This window comes from Numenius arquata, chromosome 14, assembly GCF_964106895.1.
Source record: "Numenius arquata chromosome 14, bNumArq3.hap1.1, whole genome shotgun sequence".
In the NCBI taxonomy this organism is placed as follows: Eukaryota; Metazoa; Chordata; class Aves; order Charadriiformes; family Scolopacidae; genus Numenius; species Numenius arquata.
Window position 1 is genome coordinate 7,868,653 of NC_133589.1, and position 22,735 is coordinate 7,891,387.

The 22,735-nt window shown below is 44.3% G+C and overlaps 1 protein-coding gene across 1 annotated transcript; it reads left to right on the forward strand.

Moving 5' to 3' along the window:
• Window positions 1-307: 307 nt before the first annotated feature.
• Window positions 308-20,210, forward strand: COG7 (component of oligomeric golgi complex 7). Its single transcript, XM_074158589.1, has 17 exons — window positions 308-659; window positions 1,274-1,422; window positions 1,915-2,031; window positions 2,206-2,374; window positions 3,836-3,918; window positions 4,698-4,820; window positions 5,797-5,995; window positions 8,076-8,203; window positions 8,781-8,935; window positions 10,083-10,199; window positions 10,729-10,794; window positions 11,554-11,740; window positions 12,751-12,891; window positions 13,358-13,441; window positions 15,419-15,533; window positions 17,793-17,936; window positions 19,400-20,210. The coding sequence occupies exons 1-17, from the start codon at window positions 494-496 to the stop codon at window positions 19,564-19,566; spliced, it is 2,310 nt and encodes a 769-aa protein (XP_074014690.1). The 5' UTR covers window positions 308-493; the 3' UTR covers window positions 19,567-20,210.
• Window positions 20,211-22,735: the final 2,525 nt, after the last annotated feature.

Below are 22,735 nucleotides of genomic sequence, written 5' to 3' on the forward strand. Positions count from 1 at the left end.
GCCTGGGACAAAAACCAGCCCAGCATCCCCAGCTCCGCCATCCCCGGGGTCCATGAGGCCGGCCTGTGGCCCCTGACAGCCCCGGGCCCCTTATTTTGGTGTTAGTTTGCCCTCTATTGGGACTACCCGCTCGTCGTTTCTCCACAGACGCCGCTGAGGGTCGCCTCCTTCCCGCCTTTAAACCGGTGCCCAGGCCGCTCCGGGCGGGAGACAGGCCCCGGGTGGGGGGAAATAGGCCCTGGGGCCGGGCGAGCTTCCCCGTCGTCGCCGGCCCGGCCCTGCCCCGCCCACCGGGCGGGGCAGGACCGGGCCGGCGGCGACGGGGAAGCTCGCCCGGCCCCGCTGAACGGCGGCCGCCCTCCGCGCCGCGGGTACGGTGGCCGGTAAGGGCCTGTGGGCGCTTTTCCTGGTTGCCTGTGAGGCGGCGGCGGCGGCCTGTGGTGGGGCCTTGTCCCCGGCGGTGTCGTCCCCGCCTCCGCCCCGGCGGGCGGCGATGGATTTCTCTCGGTTCCTGTCTGATGACTTTGAGGTGAAGAGCTGGGTGAACGCGGCTTTCCGGGCCGTGCAGCAAGAGGCCCCCGGGAAGGTGGACGCCCACGCCGCTACCCTGGTGATGAAGCTGCAGCTCTTCATCCAGGAGGTCAACAACGCGGTGGAAGGTGAGGTGGGATGCAGGGGCTACCGGCCGGCTCCGTCGTCGGGCGGCCTGACCCTTTGCTGGCCTGTAAACGTGTCCATCTGCATCCCATGTGGGTTTTATTACTTCAATTAACCTTTCCTCCCTCTCTAGTACTGACTAGTGTGTTTCTGTAATTTCTGTATCCTGACTGACCCGCTCTAAGTACTGAGAAGCAGCTGCCCCTGCCAGGGGAGGTTTAGATTGGATATTGGGAAAAATTTCTTCCCCGAAAGGGTTGTCAAGCATCGGAACAGGCTGCTCAGGGAAGGGGTGGAGTCGTCATCCCTGGAGGTGTTTAAAAGACGTGTAGATGTGGCACTTGGGGACATGGTTTAGTGGTAACTTGCCGGTGTTAGGTTAACAGTTGGACTTGATGGCCTTAAAGACCTTTTCCAACCTAAATGGTTCTATGACTCTATAATAAAGTACATATTTAAACTTTAAAGATACACCTAAAGTTTTGTTATTTGGCTTTTTGCTTTGTTGTTTGGTTGTGTTTGTTTTTTTTTTTTCCCCAAGTATTGAAGATTATATTCCCTCTTCCCTGCAAGGGTTCTCAGGCTCTCCTGACTGTACTGCTTGGTGTTTCTGTAGAAACAAGTCATCAGGCTCTCCAGAACATGCCCAGGGTCCTCCGGGAAGTGGAAGTCTTGAGACAGGAGGCAACATTCCTGAAGGAGCAAATGATCCTTGTTAAAGAAGATATAAAGAAATTTGAAGAAGACACAGCTCAGTCAATGCAGGCAGGTTCTTGTCTTACTTAGTGTTTATGTGCAACTTGTGAAATTTTCAAGTTTCCAGGCTTGTTTGTGTTAAACAATCTCCTGAACTCAAGGTAGACAAAACCACTCCTTTAAACATTAATAGTAGAAAAGTGGGCGTGACACAACCTAGTGCAATCCACATTTCCTGAGGAACAGCTGATCATCTTTCAGAGTAGCTGTTAACTGGGGATGCTAATTTCTGCGCAGGTTTCTGTTAGCTGGGGTGCGTAGCATTTTTCAGATAAAGTGGATATTAAAAGTACAAATCCAGATTTTAAACTAACCCTTTGTTGTTTGACTTTGGAAGTTGGTTTAACATCTCTAGCTCTTTCAACCAAGTCCTTCCTCCTTGTAATGGCATGGTCTTTTTTTTTTTTTTTTTTTAATTCAAGCCAAAAATAACTCCCATAATATATCTGTGTCAGTCAGCTTTTGTTTCAACAGGCAACATTATATTTTTTTTTCCTTCAGGTCCTGGTAGAGATTGACCGAGTGAAATCTAGAATGCAGTTGGCTGCCGAGTCACTTCAGGAAGCAGACAAATGGAGCACATTAAGTGCAGACATTGAAGAGACTCTTAAAACACAGGTAGATACCCCATTATTCTTTTTGGTCTTTGCACCTTCAGCTTTCCAAGGAAACTGTGTTTAAAAGTAGATTTTTGAAGTGACATGTACCTGTTTGTAAAATGCCATTATGAAACAGGTATTAATGCTTTCTAAGGGCATGTTCAGTAACCGGGTTGCCTTTCCTTGGTGACAGGATGTGTCTGTGATTTCATCCAAACTCACAAGCATGCAGAGCAGCCTGGCTATGCTTGTGGATACACCGGATTACTCTGAGAAGTGTGTGCATCTTGAGGCTCTGAAGAACCGACTAGAGGCCATGGCCAGCCCTCAGATTGTTGCTGCTTTTAACTCCCAGTCCGTAGGTCAGTAACTCTTGGTGTTGTTTACTATCAGGGCAGAGTTTATCCTCTTTAAAAAGTAAAATGTCGTTTGGGTGGGGAGTTTATGTCCTGGAGGCTCCTGGTGCTGGGTTGTGTGCTTTTTCTGGTGGAGCCAGATGCCATGAAGTGTTCTGGGCTTTCCAGCTGCCTGTGGTCTGGTGCATCTTTGATTTTCCTACAGTTTGGTGTACCTGTGGCCGCTGAGGGAAATAAGGAAAACGTGAGCTGGTTTTATAGGCCGTGTGGATGGGTGAAATGGAGGTGCTGAGGCAGGGCTGCCCTGCTGTCATAGTTTAGTTATGCCATGGATGCTCTCCAAGTGGAAACTGTTGCTCGAGTAAGCAGAAGACCTCTGGTTTTGTGTTATCATAGTGCTACTGGGCATTTCTCTTACACCTTGGTGTTGTAATCATGAAGGAAAGTGTTCTGACTCCTTACTGCCTTGTTATAGCTGTTTTATAAACTCTGCTTTAGAACATTTGACTTTTTGGACTGTTCTTTGAGCTCCTCCTTCCAATGAAAGTAGATTGAATATTCGTATACTCTTGAGTTCTCCACTGAACAAGACATACAGCTGCAACAAAGCTGCTGGCAGCAGGTCTAATGGTACGAGGTCCTTTGCATGGGCATAGCATTCAGAATAATTCACTTTAAGCACTGTTTGCATTTTCTTTCAAAATCTGTTCTGGGCATGTGGAGACATAAGCTTTTTTACCATTGAAGAGAGTTTTTCTTTTTACTGTGAAGTCATGTTTTTTCCTAAAGTCCAGCTGCTATAAATGTAATACAAGTCTGTAAATGTATCCCCAGAGGGTCTGTGTTCCGTGACTTCCAGAGATGAAGAGACTTCAAGTTACTTAGCATTCTAGTTCACCTGCCTTCTGGGTCCTGTTTGAAAAACGAGGTCTCATTACTAATTTCTCTAACCCGAGATGTATTTTGTGGACAGAACTATAGTGTCTCCCCCCTATTACAGTACAGAACAGACTTTTGAGGAACTTGGATTTCAGAGCTTTGTGTGAGAGCTAACTCTGCCATTAGTCTCGAGGCAGCTGCCTTAGGTGTCAGTTTGAGGAGTTCTGAAAGCAAAGCTGAGGAATTTGTGAGGTATGTTCATGTTTTGTGGATAGTGGCTTGTTTCTGGAAAATAATGTTTTCCTTCTAGGCAATGCTGTGGTTTTACCTGTCTTTAATACTAGATATGTTTGCTAGTTAAGTTAAATTAATTCCTTGTGTCTGTTACCTGTTCTTGTTCGAGCGTGGGTTTTGGGTGGTTCTGCTCCTATTTGAGAAGATAAGCAAACAAAAGGGGAAAGTGTGTCTTTCTGCGTAGGTCATTGTGCATACTCCCTTAAAAGAAGAATTCTCTTGCTCCATTAGACTAATGTCTCACCCTCAGCTTCGAGACTGACTGTTAACTGTCTGTTATTTTGTTTTGTTTAGATCAGGCAAAAACGTTTGTTAAAGTCTTCAGTGAAATTGATCGGATGCCCCAGCTTCTTGCTTACTATTATAAATGTCACAAGGTAAGTATTTTGGTAACATTTTAATATGGAGGAATAAAAATTTGAATTCTTGCTTGGTGTGGACTCTAGGGGGAGCTGATACATCGTGTATTTTACCTTTGCTGTCCGAAGGAGGATGGAACCTGTTCTTTTCCATGCTTAATTCTCTGACTTCTCTTTCTGGTCCTTAGAGCTTTGGTTACCCCCCATGTTTTAAGAGTATTTCTCCATTCAGGGCTTTGTGTTCGTTCCTGCAATAGACATAGGATATGTGCGTTCTGCTTGATTTCTCTGTGCCTTGTAGTTTTGCTTTGCTTTTCTTGGATGTGGCTATGTCAGCAATAACTTTATTGCTGTGACTTGCCAGCTGCTGACTTCTGTAAACTCTTTTCAGGTAAGATTAAAAGTTGGAATTCCAGACAGTTCTGTAGCCATAACCCGATCCTCAAATTTCTCTCATGACTGTGACTTTTGAGGATTAAGTTCAAGGCTAGAGCTTGCCAAGTATTTCAACTATTATGTGGAGGTATCAGTTACAATCTCATTTTATGAGTAAAATACCAATGTTAATTAAATCTTTGAATCGACTAAGAAGCCTCTAGCTTCATGCTGAAAGTCTCTTCCTTCTGTGGTGCTGAATTATAACAAAATGTTATGTTGAAATCTGGAGAGAGGAGCAAGGGTGGGCATTGTGTTTTAGCAAAAGTGCTTTGCATGGGAAGTTCTTGGTTTGAAATAACAAAAGCTGGATTTGTGGACTGTCAGTTCTCCTCTCAGAATGGTTCTTATTTCCCCTGCAGGTGCAGCTGGTGGCAGTGTGGCAGGATCTTTGTCAGAGTGACTTAAGCTTAAATCGCCAGTTGACTGAACTATATGACACGCTCCTCGGGACATGGCACTCGCAGCTTCAGTGGGCTACACAGGTGCGGTGACTGTTTGGTATTGGTACAGCGTATGGGAGAGGAGGAGATTGAGCATGCTCTCGTAAAGCTTAGAATAGTTCATTGGTGCTCACACTTGAGTTATAGTCTGTGCCTTATCAATGCAGGACAGGGTTTGCAACCTATTTTCTATTTCTTGTCCAGCTCTTGCAGACAAAATTTGATTTCTGGTGTTCTACCGATAGCAAGGTTGCCGTGTTATTGACATTAAAGCTGCTCTATCACTTTCATCTGTATCTTAAGTTAAATCTAATTTGTCGGTGTTGCAAATGTGTTCTGTTGCAAGACATTTGAAATGCCTGGATTGCTTTATCACTTGGCCTGGAGGAAGCCCTCAAGGTCATATTGGACTGATTTGTGTCACTCTGTGTAATATATCTTAGGGCTTCTGCTGTCACCTCTTGGAGTCTGTGTACTTGTTTTTCCTGCCAAGAATAATGTAGGATCTAAAAAAGTTATTGTCCGTTAGTGAAATGAAGAAAAAAGTTCATATTGTTGAGCCTGTAAGAGTTTTTCATCCATGAAGGGTAAGAGATTCTTATCTTCATGTTAGGAAGCCTGGTGCAACTGCTAGGCCTGTACTGCAAAGGAGCTGAGTGTTTCCTTGAAATGTATTTTTTCTGCCTAATGATTCGATGTGAATTACAGGTCAGATGTCAGCTTACATTTTAGCAGATATTCTTTGAATTGGAGATTGCGAGAGAGAAATAGCACGTGGGATAAAGCTCGTGTCACTCAATCTCTTGTGTCGGTTCTACTTTCTGAAGGATTCTTGGACCTTCTTCATGCTATTCAGTATCCATGGTGACCTTTTTGCAGGAGACTCGTGGTGATCCCAGCTTTCAAAGCAAATGAGCAAGGATAGTTGACAAAAAAAGTCAAAATAAAAGGCTGTAAGATATTTTATGCTAGTGGAGTTGATCGAGTGCTTTCGCTAATAGCTTTTCTCTTACCACAGGTTTTCAAGAACCCCCATGAAATTGTGACAGTGTTGTTGATTCAAACTCTGGGAGCGTTGGTGCCTTCCATCCCTGTCTGCCTCAGCACTGCCATGGAGAGAACGGGCCAAGAAACCAAGCTGAATAAGCTGCTGGAGCTCTACGATGCCACCATCCACTTTGCAAAAGGGCTGGAAGTAGCAATGCTGCCAAATCTGAGTAAGGCTTTTGCACTGAATTTTGTCATTTTGTTTGGTCAACTCCTTTGTAAAGTTCCGTTGTAGGATTTTGTTTAGTTTTACATGGAGGAAGGGATTATCTCTTCTACAATATTGACCAGTTACATGGCATTTGCACCTTTGTGTACGTGTGTATATATATCTTGCACTAAAGCTATTGACACAATACTGAGTGAGCTTACTGAAGCAGAGCTGTCTGAGTATGCTTGCTGTCTAGAGTAAATAATTATTAGCACTTTTCCTTTTACTAGCATTAGTATTTCTTCCATCTAATGGATGAGGAAATGTCTGTAGGGAAGCTATCTGTGAAACCCATTGCAAAAGATCACTAAAGCATAAAAGTTAAGGAGTTCCCTGGAATTAAGTCGCACCTCACTAAACAAGAGAGAACCTGCTTGAAAGCTGCATTTGTTGGATTCTTAATTTCTGTTTTGTGGTTTTTCTGTTGCTACTGGCTTATGATTTAAGCAAGTGAAAATGCAGGTCTAAATATTATTTCTAATCATTGGTAGGTTATTCCCTAGCAGCATCCTCGGTGTTTGATTCAAAATGTAACCTACGCTTTCCTTACCTCATGATGTTTGTCATCTCGTTTTGGTCATGGCTTGATGAATAATTCCCACAAACCACAAAGTAGTGCAGCGCTGTGTTTACCTAGGTTTATGCCTGACTTGAACTGTTGACTATTTATAGTCCTTTATTAATCTGGTAGGGCCCCTTCGAAGACTGGCTGTGGGAAAATCCTGAATTAAAACTAATGGAACATTCCTAATGCTGTGTTTCCCTGTGCTTGGTTCCTCATAACATTGTCTTGAGCTATTAAAGCCCAGATTCTTACTTGATCATGTAAATTATGATTATTGGGCAATTTCAAGGAGTGTGACTGTCTGTTTTTGTTGTCTTTGTGATTGCATACTCTTGTCAATCATTTTCTATCCTTGTGTTATGTAACAGAAATTATAAGTTGAAAAATTATATCAAATTCTAGAAGATTATGGAATAGGAAGGCAGCTACTGAACTGTTAACTGACTGTGTTTAAAAAAAAAAAAAAGAATCCTTTATTTCCATCTCTTCTGCTGTGGGGTGAGACGTTTGGGAAGAGAAGTATCCCAAGAATGGGAAGGCCAGGTGACTCAGCAGAACTGGGTCAAACCAGTTCCTACGTATGTGTATGTGAGGGAAGGGTTCAGTTATGATTCATAGGATAATTCAGGTTGGAAGGGACTTCGGGAGAAGATCTAGTCCAACCTCCTGCTCCAAGCAAGGTCTACTATGAGTTCAGACCATGTTGCTCAGGGTATTGTCCAGTCTGATCTTGAAAACATCCAAGCATGGAGGTAGCACAGGCTTTGTACAACCTGCTCTATTGCTTGTCTGTCCTTAGGGCATAAACTAGCAGCAAAACATAATTACATTGAATCCCAGATTTAAGAAAAAGCTTTTAAGTTTGGCAAAACTTCATGATAACAGCTAAGTGTCCAGTTCCAATTTGAAAAATAATCATTCAGACCTGTTTTTACCTTGGGTTTTCAGCTCCCTGCTCAACACAATAGCACCGAGATTCTGAGTTCATGGTTCATGTTCAGCTCTGGTTGATGAACACCATAAAGTAATAGTTCTAAGTGAATTGAGTTAGTGTCAATTATTTTAAGTATGAACCAGGTTTTCTGGTAAATGAGAGTTGCCCCTGTTTTAAGTTGTGGGAGTAACATGTTTCACTTCTCAAATGGTTTCAATACCCTCCTTCTACTGTAGGTTAGAACGTTTCTTAGATTTTTGTCACCCAGGCTGTTTTGGAGCAGTGAGTGATAATTTTCTTGAGGCACTTGTTGAGGTAGAACATCTTGGTTTTAGGAAGCAGGTAGAGATAATAACCTTGTTTTTAGAAAAATGAAAAAAAAAAAAAATATCTGTGTGGTTGAAACTAAAAGCTGTTGGGCAACATTCCAAGCCTGTGTAGGCAGCATGCTCTAATTGAAGAACTACTGCGTGTTGCTTGAAATAAGGTTTTTAGTAGCAGGTTCGTCTCTTTGTAGACTAAATGTCTGATTCTTTGCAGAGGAGCAGAACCTGGTAAAAGTGATGGAACTGGTGGAAGCGGTGTATGGTCCATACAAGCCCTATCAACTTGAGTATGGAGACCTGGAAGAAGAAAATCTCCTCATTCAGATCAGTGCAGTGCCCTTGGTAATGTAGCAGTCTTTGTTCAACTACACAGGGAGAGGCTTGGAGCATCTACAAGGGTCTTTGCCATAATTATTCTTTTCTCCTCTAGTGTTTTTTGTTATATTTCCTATTTGCAGTATATTTTGATGCTGTTAAGCAAATTCTGTTTAAGAAATAAAGTTAATTCCAGCAGCACTGTCAGGTTGGAGGTAACTCCTTTCTTCTGCTCCTTCACCCAGTAACTGGCACTGTGTGGATCTGCTGGAGAAAGACTTTACCAAAATATTGCTATCAACCAAGAGCCTGCTTCAGGTTCGATAGAATTTATTAAGAGGAAGACTGGGGGGAGGGAAGTCCTTTTTGTGGAAGATTCTTTTGTTGGCAGAACGGTTTTTCCTTGAAGACTTGGTAAACACGGGATTTGTCAGCCTGACTGTTATTAACAGTCACTGTGCAGGAGGGTGGAAGCAACCGTCATTGTGCTCCATTAAGTGTGTCACGAGATACTGAGAGAGCAGTGTGTTACACAAGGTGTCTTTAATGGCTGGACACTCGCTAAAAGAAGAGTCAGGCTCAACTTCTTGTTGTTGTTATTTAGGAGCACTGGGAAGTAATTGACTGTGTCCAGGAACTGAACCATTCAGTCAACAAACTCTTCATTCTGGCTTCTGGAGCCATCGACAACTGCATCAAACTCACTGATGGACTGGGAGTGTGTGGGCTCCTTAAGGCCCTGAAAGCTCTGTTCACAAAGTAAGGTGCTTTTAGTTATGCTGCTGCATTTATCCCAAGGGAGTAGCAAGTATTCAGTTTGTGGCCAAGGACTTTGTAGTTTATGAGAAATGACTGAGAGTGGAAAGTATCTATAACCGTAGTAGGCATCATGTGATACCCCCTCCTACCACTTCAGGCAGTGACTATTTCTTAGGGGGAAAAATGGAAGCTTTTTATGGCTAAATGGCAGACTTTTCTCAGTTGTTTTTCTGGTTGGGCTGAATTTTCATTTTAATACATACTTTTGGATTGGAAAATGTTTCCCAAAACAGAATAAGACAAAGACAAATTAGGCTGATGAAAGTAGAACTCGGTGGGGAACTACATACTTACTGGGACAAGTGACCTCACATTCAGAATCTGCCTGTAAGTGCAAGATACCCTAATGAGCGAGGTTCACTGTAAGTTCTTGTCTTAAAGTATCACTGACAGCCCGCTTAGATAATATTCCAGTACTGATTACCTCCTTATTCTTTACTGATATCAAAAGAGGTGCTTACAAGGTACGAATCAAACTTTTACCTTGCTGCCCTGTGGAGAAGAGGGAAGAGGAAGGTGCATTTTTCTGATCTCACCTTCTTTATAGACAATTACATAGCAATGTGCATGCCTCCAGCTTATGGGCATTATTTTAAAAAAAAAAAAAAAGAGGGTGTGTGGAAAACAAAATGTTCTACTTTTTATCCATGTTCTCATCTGGTGAGTAGCTGAGAAAACAAATTCATGAGGTGTTGTCACTGTGTTCCTGGAGTAAGAGCCAAGTGATGTTGTAGTAGCAGTAGCCTTATAAACTTTTTCTGGTCTTCCCTAGGAGATGTGATTAGCGTCGTGATAACAAAAAAGTCTTACTCCTACCTTTGCATGGGAGTGGAGAGTTTCTAGTAACAGGAAATCGAAGTAGCGACACATAATCTGTCACCCTGAGTTTCTTCCTGTTTTCTAGTGTAGGCTTGAGCGGGCTGTGGCTGATCAGTTCTTCACATCCATGTATTTGGACTGGAACAACAGCGTCTCTTCTGAACTCCTTTTAATATTTCTGTCTCTTATTTGACCCTTGTAGAGGACTGAATGAGCAAATAGCATTCTCTTATGCTGGCACTTATCTCTTCTCCGTTTCTCATTACAGGTATACATCTGACTTTACAAATACATTGCAGTCTATACGAAAGAAATGTAAACTGGATGATGTGCTATCAGATTCCCTTTTCCAGGAGGACTGGACTGCATTCCAAAACTCTGTCCGGTAAAGGGGATTTTTTTTGCTTGGCTCAGAACTGATTTTTGTATCAAAGTTGGAAGGGAATTACTTGGGGTCGGTTTACGCAAGTTCTTAGCGTAGGATGCAGGGCTGTGCCCACTTAGCTCCAGTGCTGCTGGGACCATTAGTGCTAGAGACTGGGTTTCAGGTTGCTGCCGGCACAGTAAGTGCTGTGAGGCTCCGCACCCTCTCTGGAGCAAGACTGCATGTCATATCACTTGAAATATCAGTGGCTCTTAGAATTTTTCCCAGTGACACTGAGCTGGCCTTAGCCATGATGACAAGAAGTAGCATGTGGATGAGGCTGTTGGGCAAAAAAAGTCAGTATGTTATCAAATGGATGCAGAATTAATAGCTAAATTAACTCTTGACAGATGTGTCCCCTGTGGGCTGTGGTTTGGTTATTGCACTTTTTCATTACTTGACACGTGTCTGAGATGGATTGTCTGGAGGGGTGTCTGGTATTATCTACCTCACATCTCACAACATGTGTTTTTGTCTTGTTCTTTCCCAGGATAATTACTACTTGTGGTGAGCTCCTTCGTCAGTGTGGAGACTTTGAGCAGCAACTGGCCAACAGGTAAGTGTTGCTGAACTTAATTCATGAGCTGTCAACATAGGTACCAAGTTGAAAGAAAACAAACCCCAAGGTACTTTTGTTGCGTAGATGATGGAGAGAAAGCAGAGCCATTGTGATTTCACCCCATGGCCTCTCCCCGTCTTTTGAAATGTCAGAGATGGGTCACAGACTGTTCCACTCAGTCGTGTGCCCTGCGACAGTCACAAGAATCCTTTTTCTTGAATACCTGGCTGGGTGTCGAATGGAACTGCCAGATTGGGGAATTTTCCACCAGATCCAATTGGCAAGATTCTCACCCACCTTGTGACATGGGGCATGAATCATTTGCTGAAATGAATCGAGGTGTGCCTTAACTAATCGATTCTTGTAACTTGAGGAGCACCAAGCACAGGCAGCACGTAGGTCTTTTGTTGCTTGTAAGCAGTGCACTGTTCAGCCTATTGTACGAATAAATGCTTTAGTCTGACGAGTGCCTGTGCTTTGTATAAGACACAGTGGCCTGCAGTGCACAGGAGGCCAGGTTTGTTCCGTATTTGCTAGACATTCTGAGAGCACAATCCTCTCTTTTTCATCTCACTATTTTTGCAGGTTTTGAGTTGCACAGTAGACGTGAGAGTAGACTGTAATTAGTATCTGCTACCAATAAATACTTTTTCCCTTGAAGTAACATAAAGGTAGTGCTGGTCCTTGGACCAGCATGAGAGCAACAGTGTTGATTTTGGAGGATTTTGCTGGTGACTTTTGTGTATTTATTTTCAGGATTTTATCAACTGCTGGGAAGTATCTCTCAGACTCCTACAGCCCTTGTAGTTTTTCTGGCTTCCAGGATACCAGTTCTGCAGAAAAGAAGAGCTCTGTAAAGAATCCTTGGCAGGAATACAATTATCTTTTGAAGGAGAATCCATCTGAGTATGCGAGCCTTATGGAAACGCTTTACACTCTAAAGGTAGCTTTGGTGCCTGCGAGAGCCTGTCTCTGTCACAGGGTGCTGTTGGGCCTACGTTTGGGAGATGAGACCTGGATTCCCCCTGCAGCCTGATTACGTTTCATCCTGAGCTGCAGCCTTTTGATGGGCTGTGTTCCAGGTCTTCCACAGAGACACCGGTGGATCTGCTGAGAGATGAAATGTCCAAACCCAGGAAGTCTGGGCTCATTCCATCTCTCCCCAGATCCTGGCTGTGTTTTGTGACCATGCCCTTATCAGTTCAGGTGAGGGAGATTTTGTTGCAGAAAGCATTGGGAAGATTGTGTTGGAGCCGTCTCAAATTCTGGAGCCCACATACTGGCTTCTAAAGACTTTTTTTGCCACTTACGCTCTACTGCCATATCCATTCTGAAATATAATTCTACAAGATCGTTCATGCATGCATCTGTGAACAGGGTAGAATGGCTCTAGTTATCTTCTTGTGGATCTAAGTTATGTTTGCCATCGTTGGTCACATGCAGTAGTGAAGTCAAGGTTATGAGTTCTGTCTCTTATTTCCTCAGATTGTTTTGATTTCTTTTGCACTTAATTTACCTGCAACTTGTGCAGCTCTGCTTTCAGGGTTAAATGTTTGACTTTAAACCTTTGCCAAATAGTCAAGTTCCATTGGTACCCTTCATGTAAAACCTCTGCTTAATTCCATGCAGGGACTCAGTTAGTTGTGCCCTTTGAGTAAAAGGCAGTTTTGCCATCTTCCCTGAAGTTTTCTCAGTATCTGGCCTGTACTGGTGCCTGGCGTGGCTGGAATGTGATGCTGATTCTTTGTTCTACGTTTCGGGGAGCAGTGCGCAGTTTCTGTCTTGAATAGCTGGTTGGAATAGGGCATCCCAAAGGAAACAAGCTGTGCCATTGCAGGGGATAGCCCTTTTATATTAGGATGGTCTAATAAAGACCTCTTTAAAAATGTTAACATAGCTCCTCTGTGCTCAGACTTCTGTGTGTAAACACTTTTCTGTGTCTCTGTGTGTTAGGAAAAAGGTACGAGTAACCACAACCTGTTGGCTTCATCTCGATCTGCCCTAAGCCGCCTCAACCAGCTGGCACACCACTTGGCTTTTGATTCGGTTTTTCTTCGCATCAAACAACAACTCTTACTCGTTCCAAAGATGGAGGTGAGTAATGGGTACATCAGCCTGTTCTGAACTGGCAAGGTTTACCCCCGGGATCCCTTGGGGTGGAGTACAAGGGATTTTTTCTTTCTCCTTTTCAGAATGTTTCCCTCTGGTATCACATTTCTTCCAGGAATTGCAGTCAGTGAAGAAGTTTACCTTCCTTCAGCCACTGCATTCACAACAGGCAGTTGTGTTTGCTGTGTTTGCAAGCTCTGATGTTTGCTTGAGATGTTGCTTTTCTAACCTGTGTGAGCATGGATTTCCCACAGGGAGCTGTGTGGAAAGGGGGGGAGTGTTTTGGGCCTGAGGGAGAACGAGGGTAGCAGTTTTCTCACCATCTGTGTTCTGCTTTCTAGAAGTCCTTGGGTAGTCACAGTTCATGTCTGTGGGTGATCCCTTCCTAGAACACGGATACACTTCACGCTCCAGAAAGTCAGAGATTCATTCTGCACTTTTTGCCTTACAGGGCTGGAGCTCTGGTGGCATTGGTGAGACCCTGACAGATGACCTGCCAAACTTCAGCCTGACTCCTCTGGAATATATCAGCAATGTAAGAGCATGTGAGGGTAGTTACTGGAAACCCAGTGCTGAGGGAATATCTTCTGTATTTCCCCATTTTTTTGGAAACTTGTAGTGTTTGTTAAAATTGTTATACAATGGTGATAGATGCTCTCAGTGGTCCAGCCCTCATCAGTTGGGTTGTGCCATTTTTTGTAGCTTTTGTGAAATCCCTGTCAAGTTCTGGAGTAGCAAAAGAACATCAGGAGCACAAGGGGAGGTTCTTCCCTATTGAACTGCACTGTTTACAGTGGGAACTCTCGTCATAGGATGGGAAATGCCAACTTTTGTTTGCAGGGGTGAATACTGACCATATCTTCATAATGCAGCCCGTGTAGCCTAGAGTTTCCTGCAATGTGTATTGCAGTATTTTAATCACACTGTGAAGTTTAAAAAGTTTTCAGCTCTTACCCTTCTAATCCCCATGTGACTCCCTGGTTTCTCTTTCTGATGGAATAACAATGAAACCTTTCTGGCAGTGTCTGGGGGGTGTCTGAGTAGAAAAGGAGAGTGAGCTGTTCGTTCCTTCTGACTACGCACGCCGCAGTTCAGTGCTGCTGAACAGCCTTCAGATTGCTCTCCCATTGTTCTCATTGGTGTTTCAAGTCAATGCCAAATTTGCAGTTCAGATATTAATAACTGCTATTATTATCTCATTACAAACTATAATTTTATAAGCAAATTTTTTATATTACTATCATTCTGGGCATCACACAGGGAACGGATTTTTCAAGGACAGGCTGCAACCAAAAGCTTCTAATATTTTTGTTTCCTCTGGTTTGTGGCCTACAGACTGTTATACTCTGCTTTTAAAGCTTTAAAAAATAAATTTATAGAAATAGGTAGTCACTCAATTTGTGGGATAGTTTTATCATGGGTAGTTTGAATTTAACTGAGAGACTTTTGTGAGGTTTAGAAAGCTCATGGGTCGTTTATCAGGTGAAACTTCAGGGAAAGGTTGCTACTGAATTTCTAAGTAGCTTTCTACTGAACACAGTTCACTAGGAGAGACATGCATGGTTGGTAAGAGGCTGAATGTGCTCCTCTGCCACTTTAATTGAAAGATAAAGCTGACGTGTATGGTTGTTACTTGATTCTGTGAGGAATCAAAGGACATTTCTGCCTGTCCAAGGCAAAGAGGAACTGCAGAAAATTTCAGATGCAAAGCATTTGTTTTCTGACATCTTTTCAGATCTACCCTTTATCCTGCTGCTCAGAGATAGGGGGGCCAAGACTGAGCCATGGCTTTGTCTTAGGTAGTCTTGAAATAGCATTACTACATTGTGCAGTAAAATTGAAAACTGAAAACTAGAGTAGAGTTTGGAAGAGAAATTGATGTGGCATATGTGCTGTGTAGAAGAAAAGGCAGGTGATGTGAGCTCAGGAAAAAAGCTATTGATGAGCACGCTCCATAACGGGGAGGCAGAGTACTCTGAGCTGTAGCTGCACCTAGGACGATTCTCTGTAGCAGCAGGTAATCACTTTATAGACAGTGCAGTATTTGTTGTATTCCTAAGTTATGTAGCTCATGTGTGTGAATTTGTGAACACAGTCCCTGTTGGGGAGTAATACATTTCTGTAATTCGTGATTGTATTGTCACTTGAATCCATGTTTCCTCTTCTATGGTTGTGTTTGATTCAGTCTGTTAGATTCTGCTCTAGAAAACAGATTGCCAGGAAAGCTCCAGAGATCAAAGATTTGCTTGGAGTAACAGTTCTCTATACAGTTTTTTCTTTACATGATTTTTTTCAATGGTTGGTTCTCTGACCTCATGAAAAATTATTTCCTGTACAAAGTGTAACAATGAGCAAGAGACAACTTGTTTCTAATAAATGTAGGTTAGTGAGTTGCTGTCAAGCTCAGCTTTCTGCTTTCAGGTGTGGATTGCTGCAGTTGACTTTTTTTTCTCTAGCAAAGTACTTGCTTTACATTTGTTCAGTGACTCAACTCTTTGTGCTTTTATTCTAGATTGGGCAATATATTATGTCGCTTCCTCTTCACCTTGAGCCATTTGTCACCCAAGAGGATTCTGCTTTGGAACTGGCATTACACGCTGGAAAACTGCCTTACCCCCCAGAACAAGGTAGGGTGAAACCGAAGACCAGGTGTCTGGGGGAAAACCTTCATGTTTTGCTATTACATGGGTGTGATTGTAACAAAGCTGTTTGAGATCCATTTCCTATCATCTAGTCATGCTGTTTCTTCCAGGAGTCTCTTGGTAATACCTAGGAGGAGCCTCTAAATAATGAGTCAAACTTTTTCAGTTTCATTCAAACCAAAAGTTTTAGCTTGGTCTATTTAAGTTTAGCGTCCATTAAAGCTGTGGTTTGGGGTGCAGGTTCTCAAGTATTACTGTTTCAGAGTTGGAGTAGCGTTTAATATCCAGGTGCAGAGAGTGAACAGGAGGTACCTGGGGTCAGTTCCCAAACTCTGAAGGGAACTGTTGAAGAATCTTGCCTGAAAGACTTCTCAAGTTAGATTTTGTGGCTTTTGCTCCTTGTCAGCCTGTCCATTGGAGTACAGTTCACGGAGCGGCTTGGACTGTTCAACAGCTTGCTGAAGGGGGAGTCTTGCTCCAGCTTTGCACTCCTGCCCTCTCCTTTGTGCTGATTCCATAGTAGGGCCGTTTCCACTCATTAACCCCACAGAAAAGTATTCACTTTTTCTGGCCTAGTTTTCTATCAATAAAGTGATTTAAATCAACTTCCTAAGAGGTCTACTATGCAACAGGGTTGGCGGGAGTGCACAGCAAGGAATAGCAAAGAGGAAGCTTGTAACCATGTTTAGAAGCGGTGAGTTGTTGGTTGGCTGACCCTCTCGTGTAATGTCCCCATCTACTGAAGGAAACAGCCCTGCGTCAGGGATCGTACAGTGTATTCTTATCCCCAGACAGTATCTAAGCTGGGATTCTTGCAAGGAACTAACCTAGCATGAAGCTTTCCAGCTTCAGACCCTAGTGAAATCCGGAGAGAACGTCTCATAAGCTTAATTTTACACTAATCACTTGTAGTATAAAATCTGCAGCGCTCCATGACCTTGCTGAGAATCACAGTCCCTTAATTTGTTGCTAGAAAGAGAGGAGCCCCTGAGTTCCTTTTTTCAGGAATAGACATTTGTTCTCAAGCAGGATAGTAATGCTGTTTTCTTGTAAACAACTTTTTCCTCTGCCTCTTTTTTTCTGTAAATCCAGGAAAACCTACTGTTACACTCTGTGTGATGTGCTAACCTGTGCCTATCTGTGACAAAGGTTAGGAGCCCATGGCCAGAAACTAGCCTGTTGGCTGTCTTGGTTTGGACAGGTTTTCCATCTTTGGGAATTTCTTAAGGGTTCAAGCATGTTTGTGGTCTCCATAGTCAGGTTCTTGCTCAGTAAGGACACAATCCTGGAATGCTGACTGCTTCATTTAAGTTCTTTTTTCATCATACATTGACTCCAGATGAAAAAATCATTAGAGCTCCACTGCTACTACCAGTGCCACTGGAGTCTTTAGTGATTTGATCCCAGCCGCAATGATTAAACCTCCTGTGCTGAGGGAAGTGCAGTGGCTGCTGACGGTGGCTGCTGAGACAGCCACGGCCCAGGTGCCTCTTCAGAACTTTCTCCCCAGAATGCACTGAGTTCTTTCTGCACGTTGTTCGTTAATTTTCTTGCAGCAAGCTGAGTTTTGGCTCATGTTCGTTCTTCAGGTGGCTGTCCTTACCTGTTGTGTCATTAATCCTGCTGCAGTTAACAACAGTAGCTACATAACGCTTCCCAACAGGCTGGCAGCGTGCCATGGTTTGCTGTGGTTAATCTCTTCTTGGTGTTTATTTCCACTGACAATCAAGGAAGCGTAAAACTTGGTATTTATAGTCTTCCTGTAGCCTTCCGAGAATACGCTCTTCTGAGAATAGCCTTATTTTGTCACCTTAGAGCATTTACATGTTTAATAGCTTGTTAATTTTCAAAACACTTATGGACACAGAATGCCTTTAAGGCTTGAAAAAAACATGTTGTCGTTGCAGTAGTTTGTAAACTGCTCCTGGGAGATGATCCTATAGAACACTCCAGGCAGTGCCCCTGATCACCTGCCAGCCCTTTGGAAATGACTTAACTTGGAGAAGTAATAAAGGAAAGTAAAGCATTTTGGGTCTTGAGCTAACTTTTGATGTTGTATAGGATCAGGGGGGATATGTAATGGCTTTGATTACTCCAAAACCAGCTGATAAACTCTGATTCCTAATGAATACCTTAATGTCTTTTTGAAGAAACACTTAAACACTTATGAATTATGCTTTGTTACCCAACCAGCAAGCACAGGTGAATGAGACTGCTGACAGCTAATGAGAATTTTCTGTCCAGGAGATGAATTGCCTGAGCTGGACAACATGGCTGACTACTGGCTGGGCTCCATCGCCAGAGCTACCATGCAAACTTACTGCGAAGTCATCCTGCAGATACCAGAGCTCACCCTACATTCGACAAAGCAGCTTGCTACAGACATTGGTAAGCTCCATGCACACGTTGTCCTGAGAACTGTTGCTGTAACACACGGGCTCCTCTGTTGTTATGTTAGATCTGGAGAAACTGCAGGCTTGGTTTCTCCTTTAATCATGAGCATGTTGATCTGATACCCGGCACGGTGCAGTGGTTCACAGCTTCTCTTTTGCAGCGTTCTGTCACATCCCTCTCTGAGGGAAGGGTGATGGTCTGGTAGACTCCTGCTCCTTTACTGCTTTGTGCTTCTGACTGGAGAAGTCAAAGTTCTTCTGGACTAAGAGAATTCCCTTACAAGCCAGCCTCGGCAAGAAATATCCGCATATAATCTTTTCAAATGTGGCACTGCTCTTTCCCTTCTCATCGAGTGCTGTGTACTGCCAGTATATGCCATACAGGGGGTACATAGCATGTACCAAGCCTGTTGGGAAGTGCTCCAGTGGATTCTGAAGGGGGCAGCTGGTTGATTTCTTTCATTCACTTGGTAGCTCAAGTAGGGAGGATCAACTGAAGGCCTTCTAAAAGTTGTGGAGCACTTGACCAGCATCCTTTTTTACATAACGCATAGGATCAGCTCCCCTGCCCTGTTTAACTTATTGCCCTGCTGCTCTGAAGGTGACTGAAGGTGCTTTCAAGAAGGAGAAATTTTCAGCAGCAAAGTGGGATGTAGCTGCCTCACGTTGGTCATCTCTGCCTTCTCCCACACCGTGGGGAGTGACTGAGAGAGGACCGAGGGAAGGTGTTGGGGAAGGTGTTTCTGCAGGACATGGTGATCTTAAAGGTCTTTTCCAACCTAAATGATTCTATGATATGGAGGAGATGGGTTTTTCTTACCCAAAGTTGATGAAAGCGTCACCTCGAAACCGCTACAGCTGTTGTAGGTGCCAGTTAGTCCTTTCCCTGCTGTAAATCATGGATGCTGTCTTCCCTATGGCCAAGCTTAAAATAAGGATACGGACAATATCTCCTCCTCAGCTCACCTGAAAGTGTGCTTTGATGCCAGGGAACTCAGCTTGATTTTTTTTTTTTTTTTTTTGCATTATTTAAAAACAAACAAGTGGATTAGAGGCTGGTTGCTCAGCGTACTCCCTGCCATCCTTCATTCCCCAGCTGACTTCGATTCGGTGAGCTGGAACAGCCGTTCACCTCTACAGAACTGCCCAGCTTTGTTGCAAGCCATTGAAAGTGCAATTGCGATCCTTTCTCTGTGACCGTGGTGACTGACCACCCCGAGGGTGCTGTGTGCAGGTGCTGAAACGTGGCAGAAGGTCTCTCAGTCCTCTGAATAAAACAGACAGTTGTCTAAATCAGTGCACAGGAAGCCAAAAATACACACCAGTCAGTACAGTTAAATTCCAAACACACTGCCGTTTTCTGTGTTTTTAAGCTAACGGTGACAGGATTCCAGCTGCCATGGAGAATGAAGAGTGTCTGTTGCCTGTTCAAATCTGTGTTTATCCTTAATCTTACAGATTATCTAATAAACGTGATGGATGCCCTTGGCCTTCAGCCATCAAGAACACTGCAGAATATTGTAACTCTGTTGAAGGCAAAACCAGAGGATTACCGGCAAGCCGCAAAAAGCGTCCCCCGCAGGATGGCCAGCAGCATCGCGGCAATGAGGGGCCTGGAGTGTTAGCTGTGACATCTCTGCTGCTGGACACTGGTCGAGGGCCGAACTGTTTGGGTTGGCTTTATTTCCCTATAAACTTTGCAAGGACAGTGAAGATGTCTCTGGGGATTAGGGGAATTTATTTCTCAATAATTTTTAATAAATGTCTTTGTCTAGGAAAAGCTTGTTCCCTTTTTCCATCTTTAGAAATGAGGAAAGATGTCCTACGCCAAATTTACCAAAAACTATCTGGATGACCTTGAGTTGGCTGAGCAGTGCTGGCTTCTGACTAGAAATGTTCTGCCTGTTGCTGAGGAGGTCATGCTTCACGGCAGTGAGATGACTGTCTTTTTCAGAAAATTTAATCAATTCTGAATCTAAAATTATGGGGTAGGTGCAACAAAGATCGACTGATTGGAAGCTCTTCTACCTGGAAGCAATCATTATCGCTCAAGTCTGTCATTATTCACAAAGTCAAGAAGAGGGTCTCATCAATTAGTAGATGAGGCATGATCAAGCTCAGCCTTGAGAATAAAACCAGTTTTGTAGGTTGTTCCTTGTGCGATTAATGTATTCTACTGAAAGCTATGAAGTTTGTAAGAAATTTAATGAAAGCGTTGTTTTCTTGTAAATTTATTAAAGCTTCGTATATAGATCTTGTAAAACAACTCGTCCAGCCAGAGTGTGCTTCCAACACTCCCACAGCCTGTTTCTTAGGAGAAAACTGGACAAAATACAAAGAGGGCCCAAAACTGGAATGCCAGAACTCTTCTGGTTTGGAAAGGAAAAAACATCTTTCTTCCCCTTATCTGTATCTACTTCTGCAGCTTTCCCCTCTTCAGCCCTTTGCGCACACGCACTTCCCTGCAGTCGGTCGCTTTGGGGGAGAGAGCCCAGCCAGTAAAGAGCCGCAGTCAAGTACTGGAGACACTTTCCACTTTTATTAGTTGTCAGACGCCCTCTATAAACCAGCAGTAACTGGAACAGTAAACTGTCTGTGTCCTGCCAAAGAACATGCTGTTCCACCTTACCCTTGGTGTGAGACGGGTGAATCTCACTGTCTGTGCCTCTCCCATCCTCCCCCTGCCTCGTCGCTAGAAGGTGAGGGTTTTTGATGCTGTTCTTTGCCTGCTCCTGTTGCGTTTCCGAGGGCGAATGGTCCCGGGGAAGGAACCCCGCTGGAGGTCTGAGGAGCTGGAAGGTGCAGGCTGCCTGAAACCTGCTGCTGCCCTTTCTGTCCCTTCCAGCTCTGTGGCAGCAGACACCGGAGCCCACCCCCAGGGCTTGGAGAAACCCTTGGAGAGGGCTGTCCTGGGAAAACAGCTCTGCCTTCCCCCTCTCTCCGCAGCCTGTCTCGTCGCAGCAAGCTCCTCGCTATTTCATCAGCACGAGGAACAGGCTCAGGGTGGTTATTTTGCCACACAGAAAAGCATCTGATGTCTCTGCAGTATCTTTATGTTTGAACAGCTATTTGGGTTCCCGCACAACCGGACTTATTGGTAGTGATGTTGACAGTGGCGTTTGATGGTGAGAGCGTGGGAATAGAGGCCCAGGTTTTTGTTCTCAGCTTTCCTAGTGTTTTAAGCAACTGCTCTATTGTGTCTTTTGCAGGGAGCAGTGTTGTTTCACTGTTGTGAAATCCTTTGGAAGTCTTTGTCAAGAGACGTGTTAGCTTTCATGCATACACTGAACGCTGAATTGGGAGGGGAGGGTGTCAGGTGCTTGTTTCCGACTGCTGCGATGTGGGATGAAGTGCTGTCACTTTACAAGAACTCTCCTTTTTGGTAAAGGAGGCTGCGCTGAGGTTTTGTGATGCTCAGGGAGGGAAGCATCCCTTTAGGGAGAAGAGAAGTGAGGAGTCAGGCAGGAAAAGTCTAGGATGACTTGTAAGAGCTGGATTCCTCTCTCTTTACGAGCATCCTGACTGCCTGTCGCTGCTCTGGCTGGTTTTACGTGCTTGCTGAGCTCATGCCGTACCCAGGGCTAGATGGTTTTGTTACAGAGCAGTGTTTTCGTGGGCTGTTGGTTGTTTGCTCTTGCAAACGAGAACCAGCTGAGGGATAAGGGGCTGGGGGCAGCATGTGGACTTGTTAAGAAGGTGCTCCATGAATCTGGATTCTTATTCCACATTTCTTTAAAATTAGGTATTGCTGCAGATGACTGTAAATTACCCCTATTTTTCTCTTCATCCCAACCAGAATGTGATTTCCAAAGCTATTTTGTTATTTAAGAATCTGAATTTCCTTTTAAAAATGTGGTTAAGCTTCTTGTTCTTACGATCACCAAGTGAAATTGGAAAATGTCAGTAAAAACTCAGGTATCAGAAGTAATAAAAAACCAAAACTTTTAAGTTGCCATTACTTTTGTAGCCAGTCATAAAATTTTAAAAAATTCATGAATCAAGTCATAAAATTAAGGCTGCAGATATTCTAGCGTTATTATCTCGCAGCTACTGCGGCAGCGTTAGAGCGGCTATATGCTGGTCCCTGAGGGTTTGACTTTTTCAGTGAGTTTTGAACACAGAAGTCCCCCCGCGTGGGGCAGCATCGGTCGTGCTGGTGGCGTGTCATCTGGCAGATCATCCCCCAGTTCCTTGGTCCTGCTTGTGGTGGTCACCAGCAACTAGGCTCACCACTTCCACCGCCACTGAGGAGAGATGGAGAGACCCTCGGCACGCTCTGCCCCAGAGCACTGTGCACTTGGGGACCTTCAAGCAGAGAAGGAGCGGGGACCCCCTCACTGCCGTGGCTGCCCCCGCCGCCCCATGCTCACGCCACGCTGGGCCCCGTGCCCAGAACATCGTGTTCCCGGTCGCATGATTGAACCACACGATCGTGTTTCCTCTTGAAGTTTTGCAAAAGTACTTCACTAAGGCAGGTCCGGGTGGGTTGTGATGGGCTCCTGGGAAAGCTGGGGGCCGGGACCGGCCGGGGCTGGGTGAGCTCACTGCATTGCTCAGCCCAGCCCCACGGGGACCACCGAATTCCACCCCCACACCTACCCCTACATTGGGGCGAGCGCAGCACCTCCTCCTCACGAGCTGCTGCCATCAGCCTCTTGCCAGCGCTGAACCGCACCTGCTGCCAACAGGAAACTTAGAGGCAACTTTTTAATTTATTTATCGCCGAGAGTGGTACTGTCAAACGGCCGGGCACTTCCTCCCCACACCTGAGTCCCTATGGAGGCTGGAGTATTT

Bases quoted from the DNA above. Each gene is read 5' to 3' on its own strand.
- COG7 (XM_074158589.1), top strand. From the start codon at position 494: ATGGATTTCTCTCGGTTCCTGTCTGATGACTTTGAGGTGAAGAGCTGG. The intron at 15,534-17,792 runs GTAGGGTGAAAC...TTTTCTGTCCAG, and splicing joins GCCTTACCCCCCAGAACAAG to GAGATGAATTGCCTGAGCTG. The intron at 17,937-19,399 runs GTAAGCTCCATG...TTAATCTTACAG, and splicing joins GCAGCTTGCTACAGACATTG to ATTATCTAATAAACGTGATG.